Here is a 15,111-nt window from a genome sequence, read left to right as displayed (position 1 = left end):
AAAAAAAAAACACTGTGAAAAGAAAACCCAGCAAACAAAACCCAGATGCCTCAGTGAAAGGTGGCAGTGGGGAGAAGGAAATGGCCCAGGGAAGGTCATACCTTTTGAATTTGTAGATTACAAACACAGCTAGTCCCACAAAAACAACAGAGAGGAGCATCAACATAGCTGAACCACTATGACTGGGAGTCGGGTCCACCAGGGGAGCTGCAAGAGAGGGGAGGAAGGTTAGAGCCACCTCCAGCCTGGAGTGAATATTATTCTTTCCAAAAATTTAGTTTATTCTCCACTGGCACTTGTAACAGGTCTCATCTGTCTACTTGTTTCCAGGGCCCCTCTCCCTTTCTAAAAAAGCTGTGGAGAAACCTCGGTTCAGACTACCTGTAGTGCTCAACCTAACCCCTGAAGGCTCTATAGCTTTTTTAGAGGCTTCTCCTCAGAAACATGTTGCAGACAATTATCTAAGGTAGTTGCAAACAAGGTCACTTGCATCCTGGAGCTATCTATGGGCTGACTTGTCATGTTGACTTTTTATTTTGCTTGAAGCCAGTCTGGATAGCTCCCAATACATGGTGAATAATGAACAACTGGCTACTGAATTTTACTTAAGCAATGATTTCCACCAAACATATCGCTGTCTTCTGTCCTCTTCTGTCCCGAACAGAAGTCCAGTGCCCTTCACAAACACTGCCTCAGCACCCATGCATTACCGTGGCAAGCTCTTCTCACACCTTTGATGTTTTTCATTCTTTCCTCTATCCCTTTCATCTCTTCTGAACACTTTTTTTTTTTTTTTTTTTTTTCCCTTTGTGCCCTGTTCTCTTCCCCAGGAGTCTTCCTTGCAAGGAAGTGCACAGGTTGAAAAAATAAAATAAAAACAAAAAAAAAAGCCTAACCATACGAAAACTCCCCGTGCTTCTCCTCAAAGTTTTGTGCAGTGTATTTTCATAGCCTCTTTCAAAATAAAGCCACACAAAACAACCAGAGTGTGGCTTTCCCAGAAATACAAAATAAACTACATTAAATAGAGACAGTTTCCATCACTTATATATACACACAATAATAGAAAGACATCTAGCATCCACAGAGGGACACAGAGACCCAGCAGTCTCCACTGCTCATGCAGACACTAATAAAACAGATCGTAGACAGACATGCACCTGTAGATGTGCCACAGAGTAGAGCTAATGCACACAGCAGGTACATCCTCACTGACTGCCTATATCTGGTGTTACACATGGAAGAAAATGAGGGTAGTGACTTCTCTGCAAGGCAGTGGATGTTAACTTGAACCATGGCCACATGAATCCTCTCTCTCTTGCCCCAATCCACACACACCAAGCAGACCCATTCTAAAACACAGACAGCAAACAAAAATTATGCACTCACAAGCAAATACTTACTCAGGCTCACATATCACACACATGCATGCTTTCAGCAGTCACACTCAGCCTGATAAAACTGAAATTTACAATGAGAAGTGGAAAAAAAAAACTTTCATCAAGCAGGCTAGGCTCAGGAAGCTGAGGCACTAGGGTGAAATGATCTATTACTATGAATTCCTCACACATGTCTCCACCGTGTCCTTTGTGTCTGTACTTTGTGGGTCTCTGCAGTTCGGTGGGATGACAAAGTGGCTCTCTGACCGATTCAGGCTCAGTATCACTCAATGTTCTTGTTCTAATGCCGCACTCAGAGTCTGGTAATAAACAGCTATTTAACTGCTTTGTGAGGAATGCTGGCATATTTTACTCTGCCTTAGAATGGAGATTATTGTTCTCTGGGTTGGGGACATTTTATTTTATTTTATTTTATTTTATTTTACTTTACTTTACTTTATTTTATTTTATTTATTTTTTGAGAAGGAGGAATGAACATGATGAATGGATTTCAATCTGTTGTCCAGAATTGCCATAAATTAATCCTTTCTCCAGTGTGGCCTGAACAAAGAAGACGGAGGTGTGAAATGTGCTGAATCTAATGCCCATCATTCTGTGCTCCAGGGAATGCATGTGTTTACATACAACATGCATAGAGACTCATTTCTGCAGGTTCTGCTTGAATATTCACACCAAGTTAATTTAGATATCTGCACTTTTGTTCCCTGCAGCTTCTCCGCTGCAGAAATATCTGCTGTTCATGACCAAGCACACACACAAGAAGTAACATGTGTGTGCACTGAGGCATGGGGATGTACTTACATACATGTGTGCATACATTTATGTACATGTGCACTTACTTACACATACACTTGATGAGATGAGTGGTTAGGTTAACCTTAGCTAATAGCTGCCAGGAGTCCAACACAAAGTCACAGTGAAAAAGTGATACCACAGACCAGAACTGCATCTCTGAACCACATGTATCTGTCTGGTTTGTGTTTTCTAGGGACTGCTTCTGTGCTGCCTTGTGTGAACCAGTTGCAGGTTTCCTTGCTTTATTATTTTTAAGAGCTTGCGTTTCAAATACACAATTTTTTCTTCTTCCTTGACAACTCAAACAATAGTTTTCATCAGCAAAGTAAATCCCTCTTTTGGCATTTTGTCAAATTCTAAACTGTCCTCAAGTTTTGATGTCATGAAATTGGGCTTTTTATTTAGACCAGGAATTAAATCGTGACATCAGCAGCTTGATAAGGTGCCATGTTTCCTCAAAGACCCCACAGCAGCTACTCTTTGGACTATTTAAATATCTAGTTTGGCAGTCCATGATTATTTTGCATTCTTACTGAATCATATTTCTGTAAGAGACACAATCCTGTAGGGTTCCTATAGGACACTGTGAAGCTGGTTACAGCAATTACTCACGTCTCAACAGAAGCATAGGAGAGAAGCACAACAAAGCCTACCTTGCAGGGTAGATGAGTATTTCCTTCTATTATGGACAAAGAGTACTCATTCCTGGTGTGTGCATAGGTACAAAAACATACAGTTTCAGTGAGCATAAAGATCCTGTATTTACAAAGGGTGTCTAAGGTGAGAACCCTCTGCTTCAGTCTGAGCGAGCAAGAAACAGGCCAGCGTGTACCTGGAGGCTCTACTATTATTTAACATGGCAGTATGCCATAATGAAAGACCCTGTCTTTTGGTTCACACAGGGCAGAAAACAAAGGTTTAGCAGCCCAGGAGAAATGTTAATATACCTCTGCTTACTATCTGGCTTTAAGATTTGACCTACTCAGCTTTTAGCCAACTCTGAGCATGGACGGAGCAGCTGCAGACCCGCTGCATCCCCTATTGCAGAGATGTACCAAAGTCCTCTCGAGAAGTTACAGAAGGCTTCTACATATAGTATAAATCTTGGATTCAGGTTCACCCTGTATTAAATATGAGTCTGGAGACATGATTTTAAGTGTCATGTTTCCACTGAATGAAATCTAGAACATCCCCTCAGTAGCAAGAGGTAAAATGAACTTTTCCCACATATTTCTGAGGCAATTCTTTCTAACCATAATGTATTAGGAAAGGCCTATAGGATCTTCAGGGACAGAAGAATCAAATGTTCACTTGAGGGTTGATCTTGACTTTAATGAACATTGATCAAAAGGCAAAACAGCCTTGTGCATAGGCATTGTAAGTGCACAGAAACAAATTACAAAAGCAGTGAGCAGTTTCAGGTAACTCCATGTTGGATGTTCACATTAAGATGTTCTCAGATAGCTTCCCTAGAATTCGGAGATGGGCACTGACTGTTTTCTAAAAATGCATATGGTATCACCGGTCATAATCATACGGTCATTGTTGAAAACTCAGGCCAAAGTTCACTTCATTGGCAACAATTATTGTATGAAATATGTACAAAATAGAATCTTAAACATAAAGACGTGCAATTCTTCTATGTCATATGTCTATTAATATTTATTTTTTTTTTACAATCTACAAAAGAAAAAAAGTTAAACTTATACTGACTGCACATGCTGCCTTTTTCCTTTTTTTTTTTTTTTTTTTTTTCCACTGTAGGGATTAATCAGCTTTTCTGTGCTTTTGTTTTTAACTTGTCTAAAAGTAAGCATCTGATCATCTGTTCCACCGATAATGGAAAGCTAAACATGCAGCAATAGTTGCAGAGCAGCTATTAGCGAGTTCTACTTAGGAAACATGAAGTATTGCATACTTAGGAAACATGAAGTATTGCAAACATCAAGGCTTTCTTTCAGGAGGATTTAAATGCAGTCACACTACACCTTCTTAACAGTCTCTTCTTACCCTTTATTGACAAGGCACCACATGGGCTGACACCAGTTTGGGCAGACCTGTTCACACCATGCAAAGGGTTTTGTAGAGCAGTTCACTGATGCGAGTGAACTGAGGCTTTTTATTTGCCTGTTATCAGAGAAACTGACAACAACTGATCAGAATTATGAGTTTTCCCCAGCAAATCCTAGGGAAAAGCAATTCCTAAGAATCCTGAGCATGGATTAGTATGTTCCATCTCCTGCAATAGTTAAACAGGCTGTGAAATGAGGGTTTAGCATAGAGAAAACACAGAGACACATGTAATTAAATATAAGGACTTCGAAGATGGTTCATTTTGAGATAGGATTAGTTAAAGGGCAAACTGCCTAATCTTGTGTGTGTGCTCATGCAAATTGATTCTGGTCTTTCTGACTGCTGAACAACTTCTGAGCTATGCTTAGTTGATATGAATGCTCATTGACTCTAAAATACCAGAAAATGTACAAAGCTAGCTGGTAACCCTTGCAGTCTGCGATCCAGACTGAATACATCATGGTGTTGCTTAGCTGTTAAATATTTCAGAAACAGCAGAAAAGCACATACTTCTACTGCTAGTTATACTGTATTTCCAACACAACAGCAAGTTCTTGACATAAATAAACAGTAATACCTAAAAACAAAAGTGCCACTATACTTTTTTGGCATGACAAAGACAGGTGAGGCATAGTGGGCATTTTAATATCTGCGCATACACTGAGTTGTGCTACAGATCAACACAGAGGGTGTACAAAGGAAGAGGACACTGACCTGCTGTTAAATGGGCAGCATGCACAAGAATCCGAACCCCTGGCTTCAAATCAAAATGGACAAAGTTTTGCTTCAGTTTCTGGACCAGTATTTCTGAAATCTGGAAACAAGAATAAAAATATATATTTGTTTCTTTATCATCAGTTTAGATTGACAGTAGGTGGATAGGGAATGGAGCTGTATACAAAACAAAGATTTTGCAGAGTTATCAGACTTTCAGAGTACAAATTCTGTACCTTATATACGGGGGTTTAGTGGCAGCTGAACATGTCTGCCAGCTTTATATCCAGAGTGGTATGTGGATGGGTAGCAATGACTGATACCAACAAATTGTCCCATCACACTGCTTTAGGAGCAGCCCAACAGCAAAAAGGGATTGAGCCTCAAAGGAACATTACACCAGTATGAGTGCCTGCAGGACAATCCTGCAATAGTAAATCAGTGAATTCTATTTAATACCCAAATAAAGACAAGCATTTAAATTGTTAATACTCATTTACTCAAAACAAACAACTTCTTATTCACTGAGTGGTCAGCTTTATGATCTTAGAGCATGTTGACAACATTTGATACACCTGAATCAAAATGAATGGTTTAAGTCCTTACCCCAGCTTGCATTGAATTTCAAGTCCTAGAAACAAATTTAATTTATCCAACTCTGAGTTTCAAGCCAGCTGCTCCCTTATTCTTAAGTACATACCAGAAACAGCTTGAAACTCTGAAAGTGTCTATGCTGTTGACTGAATACAGTGTGTTTGTCTTACACAAAATGCATGTTATATCTATTCTTCTGGGTTACACAGAGAGAACATGTTCTTATGTTCTCTCTTTCATGCGAGAGAACTCCCACAGAACATTTATATCTCTCAATTGTTCTTCCATAACTGTGAGGACAACAATAGAGCTCTAGAAAAAATGAAAACAGGTTATTCATCCTTAAAGCATGAAACAGAAAAGATGAAAATTTGTTGAGATAAGACCCTGTGAAACCTGTACAGTAAGAGTCAAGCTCCAGTCCAATTTGTTACTAAACATTATTTTTTCTTTGAGCCGGTTTTTCATATCATGCACATACACCACTTTCTCCATATCACTTCAATTGTATCCAAGAAGTTTCATGCATCTTGCTATCAAAAGCAAAAATCCAGATAGATTAATCAAAGAATGGAAGCCTGTAGACATGCTGTTGACAGTTTGCTGTGCTTCTTCTGTATGTTCATTCTCTAGGTGTTTCATCTATTTTATCTTTTCTTGCAGCGCTAAGCAGTTTTCCAAAGGAACATATCCACTGTTTTGAATGTTCGCTTATTAGGTAGTGGTAGTTGGAACATAACAACAACAACGAACACCACTCCACAACCTGTATGCAATTGCAGAGAATGCTGTGCTTTTACAGCCATACCAAGATCAGTAGGTATAGTACTGTTCAATGCTTAATTTAATTTGTTTTAAATAAATCTGTATTTCTTCTTGAAGATTAATGAAAAATTGTCAGAAAAAGAACATTCCAATAATTTTTAAACCATCTTTTTCATGTTCATTTTTGTGTGGTTGAGTTATTTCAGTAAATGCTATCCTGATATGATTAGATGTTCCTTGGCTATCATTCATCACAGTATGAGATTTATCTGCCTCTTCTATTTTTTTAACATTCTTAATGGTTCTTTCAATACTCTTGGCTTGTACACTTCATTTTTGGCTGCTGATCACTTGAATAGGTGCCTTTGGTCCAATAACAATTTGGCAATAACTCTTACAGGCATTTTATTTATCTTTTTAATATATCTCTTTAAAGTTTACATTTTTTTTTCATGGGTGCCAGAATGAGCAGTAAATATATTTCTTCCAATAGCAAGAAAAAATACCACCTGCTTACAAAGAGCCATCTGGTGAGCTCAGAGCAGCAGGGATGGTGACACAAAGCTGTGCAGTACATGAAGAAAGCCTGGGAAGCAAATTATATCCCTCTTTAAGAATTTGAGCATATTAATAACCAAGAGTGACAACTATAAAGAGCGCTTCATCTCTAAAACTGGAGCAACAGATGCAGATGGATATGCTGTAAACCAGGTACATTAATGGCTCATGGAAACAGGGAGAAATATCATCCTGGTCATTTCCAGTCCCAAACGTGACCTAAAAACTCTTCTCGATAGCCCTGCAGGAATTATCTTCATCCTTTGTGCTGTGAGATCCTGATACTGCTGGGGCAGCTGAGCCTACGAAAAAAAGCAACCACAAGACAGTGAACTGAACAGCCAACCACCTCGTTGTGTCATTCCTCTTCAACATGGTGTGAGGGCTGCACAAAATGGTCAGGGAAACAGTGTAAAAGCCATATGTGATTCCCTCTATATAAAGAAGGTCTTAACATGTGATGTATAACTGAGAACGCAACTTGAAAGTGATGTTACCTACTAGGGGCTTCATCAAAGATTTGGGCAAGAGATGGAAGAATAGGAGAACCTCAAGAAAGTCAGCATGAGATGGGACCAGAGATTTTGTTTTGCACCAATAATGTGAAAGACACCTGGCCTGCCTGAGGACTCCTGAAGCGCAGAGAGAAGAGGGCAAAACACCACCACCAGTAGGGACATTGCAGCTGAGAGCAGCTGTGGCTGCCTCCCAGCAGGCAAGCTGAGCATGAGGGAAAGCTCAACCAATATTCTTGGTTGGCAATCTGATGAAAAGGATTCATAGGAAGGGGAGAGGTAGTAAGAGTGAAATAGTAAGAAAAATGAAGAAAGGAACAGAAAAACACGCAACTGGATTTTATTGTTTTTGTGTTGCACTGTTACCTTGTCGTGAATGAGGACCTCATAGTACTACATCCTGTACAAATGCAACTCAGAAAAAAAAAATGATTTCTGCCTGAAATCATCAATATTTCAGCAGAAGCCTGAAGTAGCCATCACTGTTCCAAGACTATACGCAAAGAGTCAGAACAGACAGCAACTGTTCATGCTGTTCAGAGTACACAGCTTATTTACTTGGCTCAATTAATTACCTGCTCTCTCTGGCTTTTTGGGTGCAACTTTTTGCGTGGGTCTTTATGAACTCTGAACAAATCTAAAAATGAGTAACAGCCCAAGAATTTTTGGGTAGACCTGTGTGGTGCCAGGATTTGGACTCCATGATCCTTATGGGTCCCTTCCAACTCGGGATATTCTATGATTCTGTGATTCTAAGTGAGAATCAGACATCAGCTTTCTGCATGCGGCTCTGGAGACTCCTGACATATACTTCTGAGGGAAGAACAGATGCATTCAGACATGTTTTTAAAATGTTTGCTTGCTTGCTACAATGTTTTCCTTTCCCTCTATATGGAAAATCAGATTCTCTTTGGAACAGACATATTAGCAGTGTAGAAAGAGGGAAAAAAAATATTCTGTACACCTAAAGATAATCTGAAATATAAATCATATACAAAGACCTACAAACTTCATTATTTGAGGTCAATGAGCAAGTTACACACAGTTCACGGGCCAACTTCACATTGGAATTGGACACAACTCTCCAGAGTAAATTGGTCCTGATTATATTTACCACACAGTCTCAAGGGGATCTGTGAACTGTAGATATGCACTCAGAAAGTTGGAGAAGTGACATTTCTGCCTTTCTTATTCTATCAAGTCATTTTCTAGCTCAGTGGATCACAAGTTAGTGGACTCTATGATTTGTGCTCAATGTTAACAAAATGTTTTTGAAATAAATCTCCACACAAAGGTTGATCTCAGTCACTGAGGTAATGAAATAATTTCAATAGGAAACAATTTAGGTCTTGTGCCTCCCTTTATGTCTGTATTTAAAGTGGTACTATGGAAGCTCTTGTGTTTAAAAAACAGATGAGAAAACATCAAAATGCCTATTTATTTCATGAATAGTTACATGACTCTAATTGAACAGCTGAACCCTCAGCTGGGGAACAGGTTGGCCTCAGGAATGTCCCTGTTCCTCTCTCACTCCTGAAGACATAACTCAGCTGAAGACATAACGTCTTAGAATAGCAACCTCCTAATTTATAGTCTTGAAGAGTCTCCCTTGTGAAAATAATTAGCTTTCAGAATTAGTTTTGGTCCTTAACTGAGCCTCATTGACTTCATCTGCTTCATTTGCAGAATTAAGCATGATGTGCAAAAATAATTCAGTAATAGAAACCATTCTTCATGTATCATTTTTCATCAAAGGACACATAATGAATAATAATAACAGACAATTTGAGAAGGAAAAGAAAAGAGATTCCAATTTAAAAATGGAACAACACAGAAATTAATTTAGCTTCTTTTAGCATTTTGTCAGAATTAGGACCATGAAAGAGCTGTGTGCACCAAGAAACAGAATTATCACTCAGAAGAGTATTTTTCCCATACTTATATTGAATTTTGAAATCTCTGGTGTAAATTAGTTTAGACTAATTGAATGTGATTCAACTGTGCCAGTATGTACTAGTTAAGAATCTAGATCATTTTAAAGATAATGTGTAAGGATCTTAACTAATGAGTGCTACAGTTCTATTCAATTCATTGGGTAAATCAATAAACAACTAAGGGAAGAATCATGCACATTGATTAGTAGGAAGCAACTTGAACTGGTAATACAAAAGTGAATGTGGAGTCAGGGCAAATGTGGATTATATTAAACTGTGCCACTCGCTAGAAGGCTTTGTTTACTTCTCATTGAAGCCTCTGAACCTCACTTGCCTTAGCACTGAAAACACCAGTATCACTGACTTACACAGGTCAGGCAGAAATTTCTTGAGATCCCTTGATGAAAGATGCAAAATTCAAGCTGCCATTAGTATCAAGAGATATTGTGAGAGCACAAGGAGGAGGACGTTCCTGTGGTTACTCTGGAACGATAACTGATCAGCAGATATGAACCCAGAGAGACCCTGAACATAAAAGCAAAGATACACTTTAGGTAGACAAAGGAGAAGGAGGCTTGCAAATCAAGAGCTGCTCTGTACACTGAGCAAAAATGAGAGGACTGAGAGTGACATGGCAGAAGTCAATTCGATGACATTAAGACAAAACATATAGATAGCTCTTCTAAGGCACACAAGCAGCTGATCAAGAAAATTAGCTAGGGAAAAAAAGCTTTTGGAACAAGGCCCTGTAGTAGATATTATTCCATTCTTTTCCCAGCTGCCTTTACTTCTTACTGGCCCAACATTCCTCAAGCACCCAATGAAAGACTTGGTCTGCATACAAAGCTACAGATGTTTAAAAAAAAGCTCATAGCAAATACTAGATGATTTGCCATTCTTCCTAATGGAATTTAATTTCTAGGACTGATTGGCATCATTTTCTGTAGGATTTGAAGGTGTTCATTGTCATGGCCTTGCTAAAATATTTTTGTTGATGGGCATATCTGAAATACATCAGAGGAAATAAAAGTAATGAAAGTAAATATGTTAAAACACTAAAGCCACTAAAGCTTAGGAAAGTGGTTGAGAAACCAGCATAAATAAAAATAGAAGCTACAGCAGCTACAATGAAGCAAAAACATAACTAAATCTGCTTTAAGGAACAAATCCTAAGACATACGCACATACAGACTTCCTGAGCACCGGTATCTCTAATGTTAATGCCAGAGATATTTTGTCTCCTCAGTTCATCACTACCCATTCAGTCATACATGTCATTTCCCATCTCTTTGGCTGGATACGGATAGTGGCCACAGCTGCAATCTGTTGATGACAGTTGGCTACCCACCAGCTGGTGTTGCCATTTGCCAAAGACTCCATCATGCTTGCTACATTGCTGATAGCTCTTTTCAGAGAAAAGATTAATGATCTCAGATGTCACTAACTAGTTGCTCTTGCATCTCTTTTGCATTCTGCTTTTACAGCTATTTTGAATAGGCCAGGTAAAAGAATGCAAATAGAGAACTAAAGGGAGACACATGAAAACATATGAAAACATCTCTTTAGAGTTCTCATGTATTTCCTGTTTACATCTCATTTGACTTAACAGGCGACACATTTCCTGCAGTTGACAAAAAGACTCCTCTAGCAAACAATGTGGAGAGAATAAAATTTGTGAAATGCATAATAAAAAGACAACTATTCAGAATCCTCATATGGAATAAAACTGTACACTGAAAAAAAATGAGTGTTTGTATCTGTGCATTTGTATCACTGCCCTCTACTGAATTTTAAGTAGAATATCTTCCTACTGTGCATTCATTTTATATCGTATTAGTGCTAAAATTACTCAAAAAAATTACTTGAAATGCTACTAATCAGAGGTTTGCCTTTCGCTGAAGAGGAAGAATTCAAGGCTTTTGAAACAAGCAGATATGAGTTCTGTAATCATCACATTCACCAAGCCTGTCCATAAAGACGGTGTAACAGTTGCATTCCGGACCAAGTGGCTAAGGGTTATTTTCAGTGACTGCTTATGCAAGATTTGGGATATTTTAGAGGTGTTGCAGTGACAACACATAAATGAAGCAGCAGCATTTTACAACTGCAAATTATTTCTACTTTTTTAAGCAGGTTGGTTGTCTGTCCATATTTGATGTGAAATAAAGCAGGGAAAACAGTTACACATTTATTTTATTTTATTTTTTAACAGACAAATTTACAGCATTCTGGTCATGAATACAAGATTATTTTATTTTATTGTATTTTTTTCATATGCAAAATGCTTGGGGATTCCACAGGTTGAAAATGCCTTTTAATTTTTATGAAGCTGTGAAGAATAAGTTTACAATGACTACAGAAAGTTGAGCGGACAAAGTAATCTGAGGTCCTCACAAACTCTGTATTTATGTGTCAGATGGAATTGTCCCATGCTGCACATTGAGAAAATGTCCCTGGTTTCATACACAGCTTTTGTTTTTCATCTGTCAAGAGCAGTTAGACTGATTTAAGGGGACTTCATTCTCCCATGGGAAATATCAGGAATGCAGAGTTCACATTTGTAAATGTAATCTGTAAAGAAATATGAAGCCAATTTGTACTGTGCTTACACAGAAAAAATAATTTGGGGCACTTGAATGAGAGTGGTACATCAACTCAAAGAGAAAATGACATCCACCATCTAGCCACCTAGTCTCAACAAGAGCACGAGACACAAATGCACTGTTCTAATGGAAAAGTGCATGGAACTGTGTAGCGCAGTGCAGTCCATAGCCCAATTTATGCACTTTGACAGTCCCACGATTTATGTACCCAGCAATTTATGACTTTCTGTGTTTAGTCAACTTTGATATATGGCAACTGAGACCTAAGTTCTCAAGGGACAGTGGACATCTAGCTGCCTTTGAAATCAATGGGAACTAAGTACCAAAGGCCACCTAGAGTCTGGCCAGATAGACCCAAAGGTGTGCTTAAAAAGACAAATGACTATGTACCAGACACAAACTGAACAGCTTAATCTGCATCCAGAGGAAACATCAAGAAAGTAAGACCCCCATGGTCATTAGTTATGTGCCAGATTTACAGTATAGCTCTGGGGATTAAATACTGCTTGGTTAAGCAAATGACCAAAAAACTCTATGACACAGCCTGCAGCAACTTCAGGAGTTCCCTGTGGGGAGATGTAGTTTGAAGCCCCTCTTCTGCTACTGTTTCTTTTCCCTTCATCCCTCTCCATCAGCTTCCCTTGGCCTTGCCTGATCTAGGTGACAAAAGTCCGTAATCTTTGCATAACCCACATGATTTACATGGCTCCCCCCTTTCAGTCCCAGATTGGAAGAGCTGAATATCAGGACCATAGACTGTCTCTTGTCTCTGTTCTGGTACTTGGCATGTGAATATGGTGGTTGCACAGCTATATCACCACATCCACAACATATGAGCACAAGAATACATGATAACATTATGTGGCTCTAATAGGAGGAGAAGAGAAGGAGGAGGTTATAGTACATTGTCCTGGCAAATTTGGGCCTATGGTGTGCATGGTGTCATTTTGTGGTGTTTTGCTTTGTTTCACTAACTTTTGATTTTGAGAGAGAATTACATTTTTCCATCTCTCAGGTACTGAAACAAGAGCTTTTGCAGTATAGAGACATTAATTTCTGAATCTCGTTTCCATTTGATTTATTCTGACAGCGAGTTTTCCAGAAGCAGAAACAGTTTGGCTTGGTGTCTCTGCACAGGCTCACCATGAGTCTTAGGTTTGTAGATCAGCTTCCACATGTGATACGACACGATGAAAAAATGAACCTATACAATTAAGTGCTTACTTGAGATTTTTTTTTCCCCTTGCAGTGTTTATGTAAACTATTTCAATTTTGTTCCTGTACAATTTGAAGTTTCCCTTCCAAATTAGAAAAGTTATCCAGGAAAATAACTCCTTTGGGTCTGCACCTGCAAACACACAATCTCACATACTTTCATTTGAATGGTTTGATGCATGCTTATGAACACAAAACAGATTTCTTTTCCAACCAGAAAAGAAAACTATGCCTCATAAAGTACCTAAGAAGCAACTTAAGCTGTCATCAACAAAAACATCTGCTCACAGTACTCATCTCATTGAATGTGCTCTGGAAACACTTTGAGAAAGGGATAGTAAAGGATTACAGGCCAAATGGATGGCAAAACAGGAACAGTATTAGAATACTCTTCAGTGCTGAGGAGAGAAACACTTTTTGGGGCCTTCCTCAGGCAGTTCCTACTGAAAACAATGCCATTTTCTCCTCTAATAACTCTGAAGGGGAATGTGGAACCCACAGACTAATAAGAAATATGTTCTGATCATCCTGATGGGAGCAGGGAGGATACTTCTCTGTAAGAAGCATCTGGCTGCAAATGGCAAATAATTTCTTTCTTTGCAAAAGTTACTGTTTGACCCTGCAGGATGCCAGACAAGTTGCTGGAGTCCCACTGAAAATGACATTTCTTTTTGTCCATTAAAAGGGTCATGAGAGCACTGTCAGAGCTCCCTTTCTTCACAGCCACAGAGACTCCATTTTTACAGGGAGAAGAAAGAGAGTGGTAAATAGAGAAGGGCTAACTGGCAGAATACAATAAGTTGCTGAGTGCCAGAGGAGAGCTGGGTCAGATGTAAATTTGATAGTTTATGGACTGGCTTCCTTGCCAATTTGAGATGGAGTAAAAGAGAAGGGGGATAAAGGAGAAAGGGAAGGAAAGGTTTGGCAGAGCAGTAAATCTCCATCTTTTTTGTTTATTATATGGGTGGAGGAAAATTGCAGAGGAAAGTCATTTGTCAAAAGAAAAAAAAAAAAAGAAAAAAAAAAGAAAAAGTATGATGGCTAGGGATGCTGAGCAAGGGAAAGCTTAAGAATATGGGTGACCTAGTGATTTGAAGCCCATGGCTGAGTTTGTTAACAAGGCTTTAGAACACTTCAAGAGGCAATTGCAACAGACAATTACAGATCAGGCAGAGGAAAAGACTATTAGAAAATAAGAATACAAGAAAGGGAAGATAATGTTGACACACACACTGAAGAGAAGACATTACTCATTTAGAAATTCAGGGGCAAATACAAAGAGAAACACTAAATCCCTTCTGCCATCCAGTGGATTAGCAGGCATCCAATAATGCTGAGGGTTTTACCATAACACTGAGGCTAAGATTTGTGAGCTGATGACACCCTCTACCCCAATGCTCATATAGCTTACACCGACATGGGGTATATCTGCTTGGGTCACTGACATGCTGTGTGGGGAGGCAGAGCTACACTCAGGGATAATTATCTTTATCTCTAGAACCTGAGATAAAGTGAGAGCTATGTCAGGATTTCTGCCCAGCACAGTGTTTAACTGTTAGTCGTAATCATGGTAGGCCCACTCACGGGCAGAATCTTTTGGGTTTGCAGGTAGTTATAGTTTCCTGTTCACCACAACCTTCATTCAGTCTCATACCAAGAGAACATACGAGAGTGACTGAATTCCACTTCTAGCATTATGAAGACAGCAGGCAGGATAATCTAACCCCACCCCTGTGTCTTAAAGTCAATGAAATTCTGATCTTCTCAGGTCTACCACCCAGCCTTGTCCTCCAGTGTTTGTTCAGATTCTTAACAACCTCATAAACTTGGCCTGATGAAGCTACTCCAGTACATGTAGGCAGGAATAATCCCCTAAATCCTTTCTGTTTTTTTGCTACTTCCATGAGGTAGAACAGAATTTCTGTTCTCTTGTAAGTAAGAGAAT

At 39.0% G+C, this 15,111-nt stretch overlaps 1 protein-coding gene across 5 annotated transcripts in view; it reads right to left on the bottom strand.

Moving 5' to 3' along the window:
* Positions 1-15,111, bottom strand: part of SORCS1 (sortilin related VPS10 domain containing receptor 1) — a 290,008-nt gene that overhangs the window by 5,253 nt on the left and 269,644 nt on the right. For all 5 annotated transcript variants that reach the window (XM_067000355.1, XM_067000356.1, XM_067000357.1 and 2 more), the window contains exons 24-25: positions 4,983-5,082; positions 102-207 (exon numbers count right to left, since the gene is read on the bottom strand). In XM_067000355.1, the coding sequence (XP_066856456.1) occupies positions 102-207; positions 4,983-5,082 (206 nt within the window). The remainder of the gene's footprint in view (positions 1-101; positions 208-4,982; positions 5,083-15,111) is intronic.

Source organism: Anser cygnoides, chromosome 7, assembly GCF_040182565.1.
Source record: "Anser cygnoides isolate HZ-2024a breed goose chromosome 7, Taihu_goose_T2T_genome, whole genome shotgun sequence".
Classification (NCBI taxonomy): domain Eukaryota; kingdom Metazoa; phylum Chordata; class Aves; order Anseriformes; family Anatidae; genus Anser; species Anser cygnoides.
This window is presented reverse-complemented; position numbering and strand designations above follow the sequence as displayed.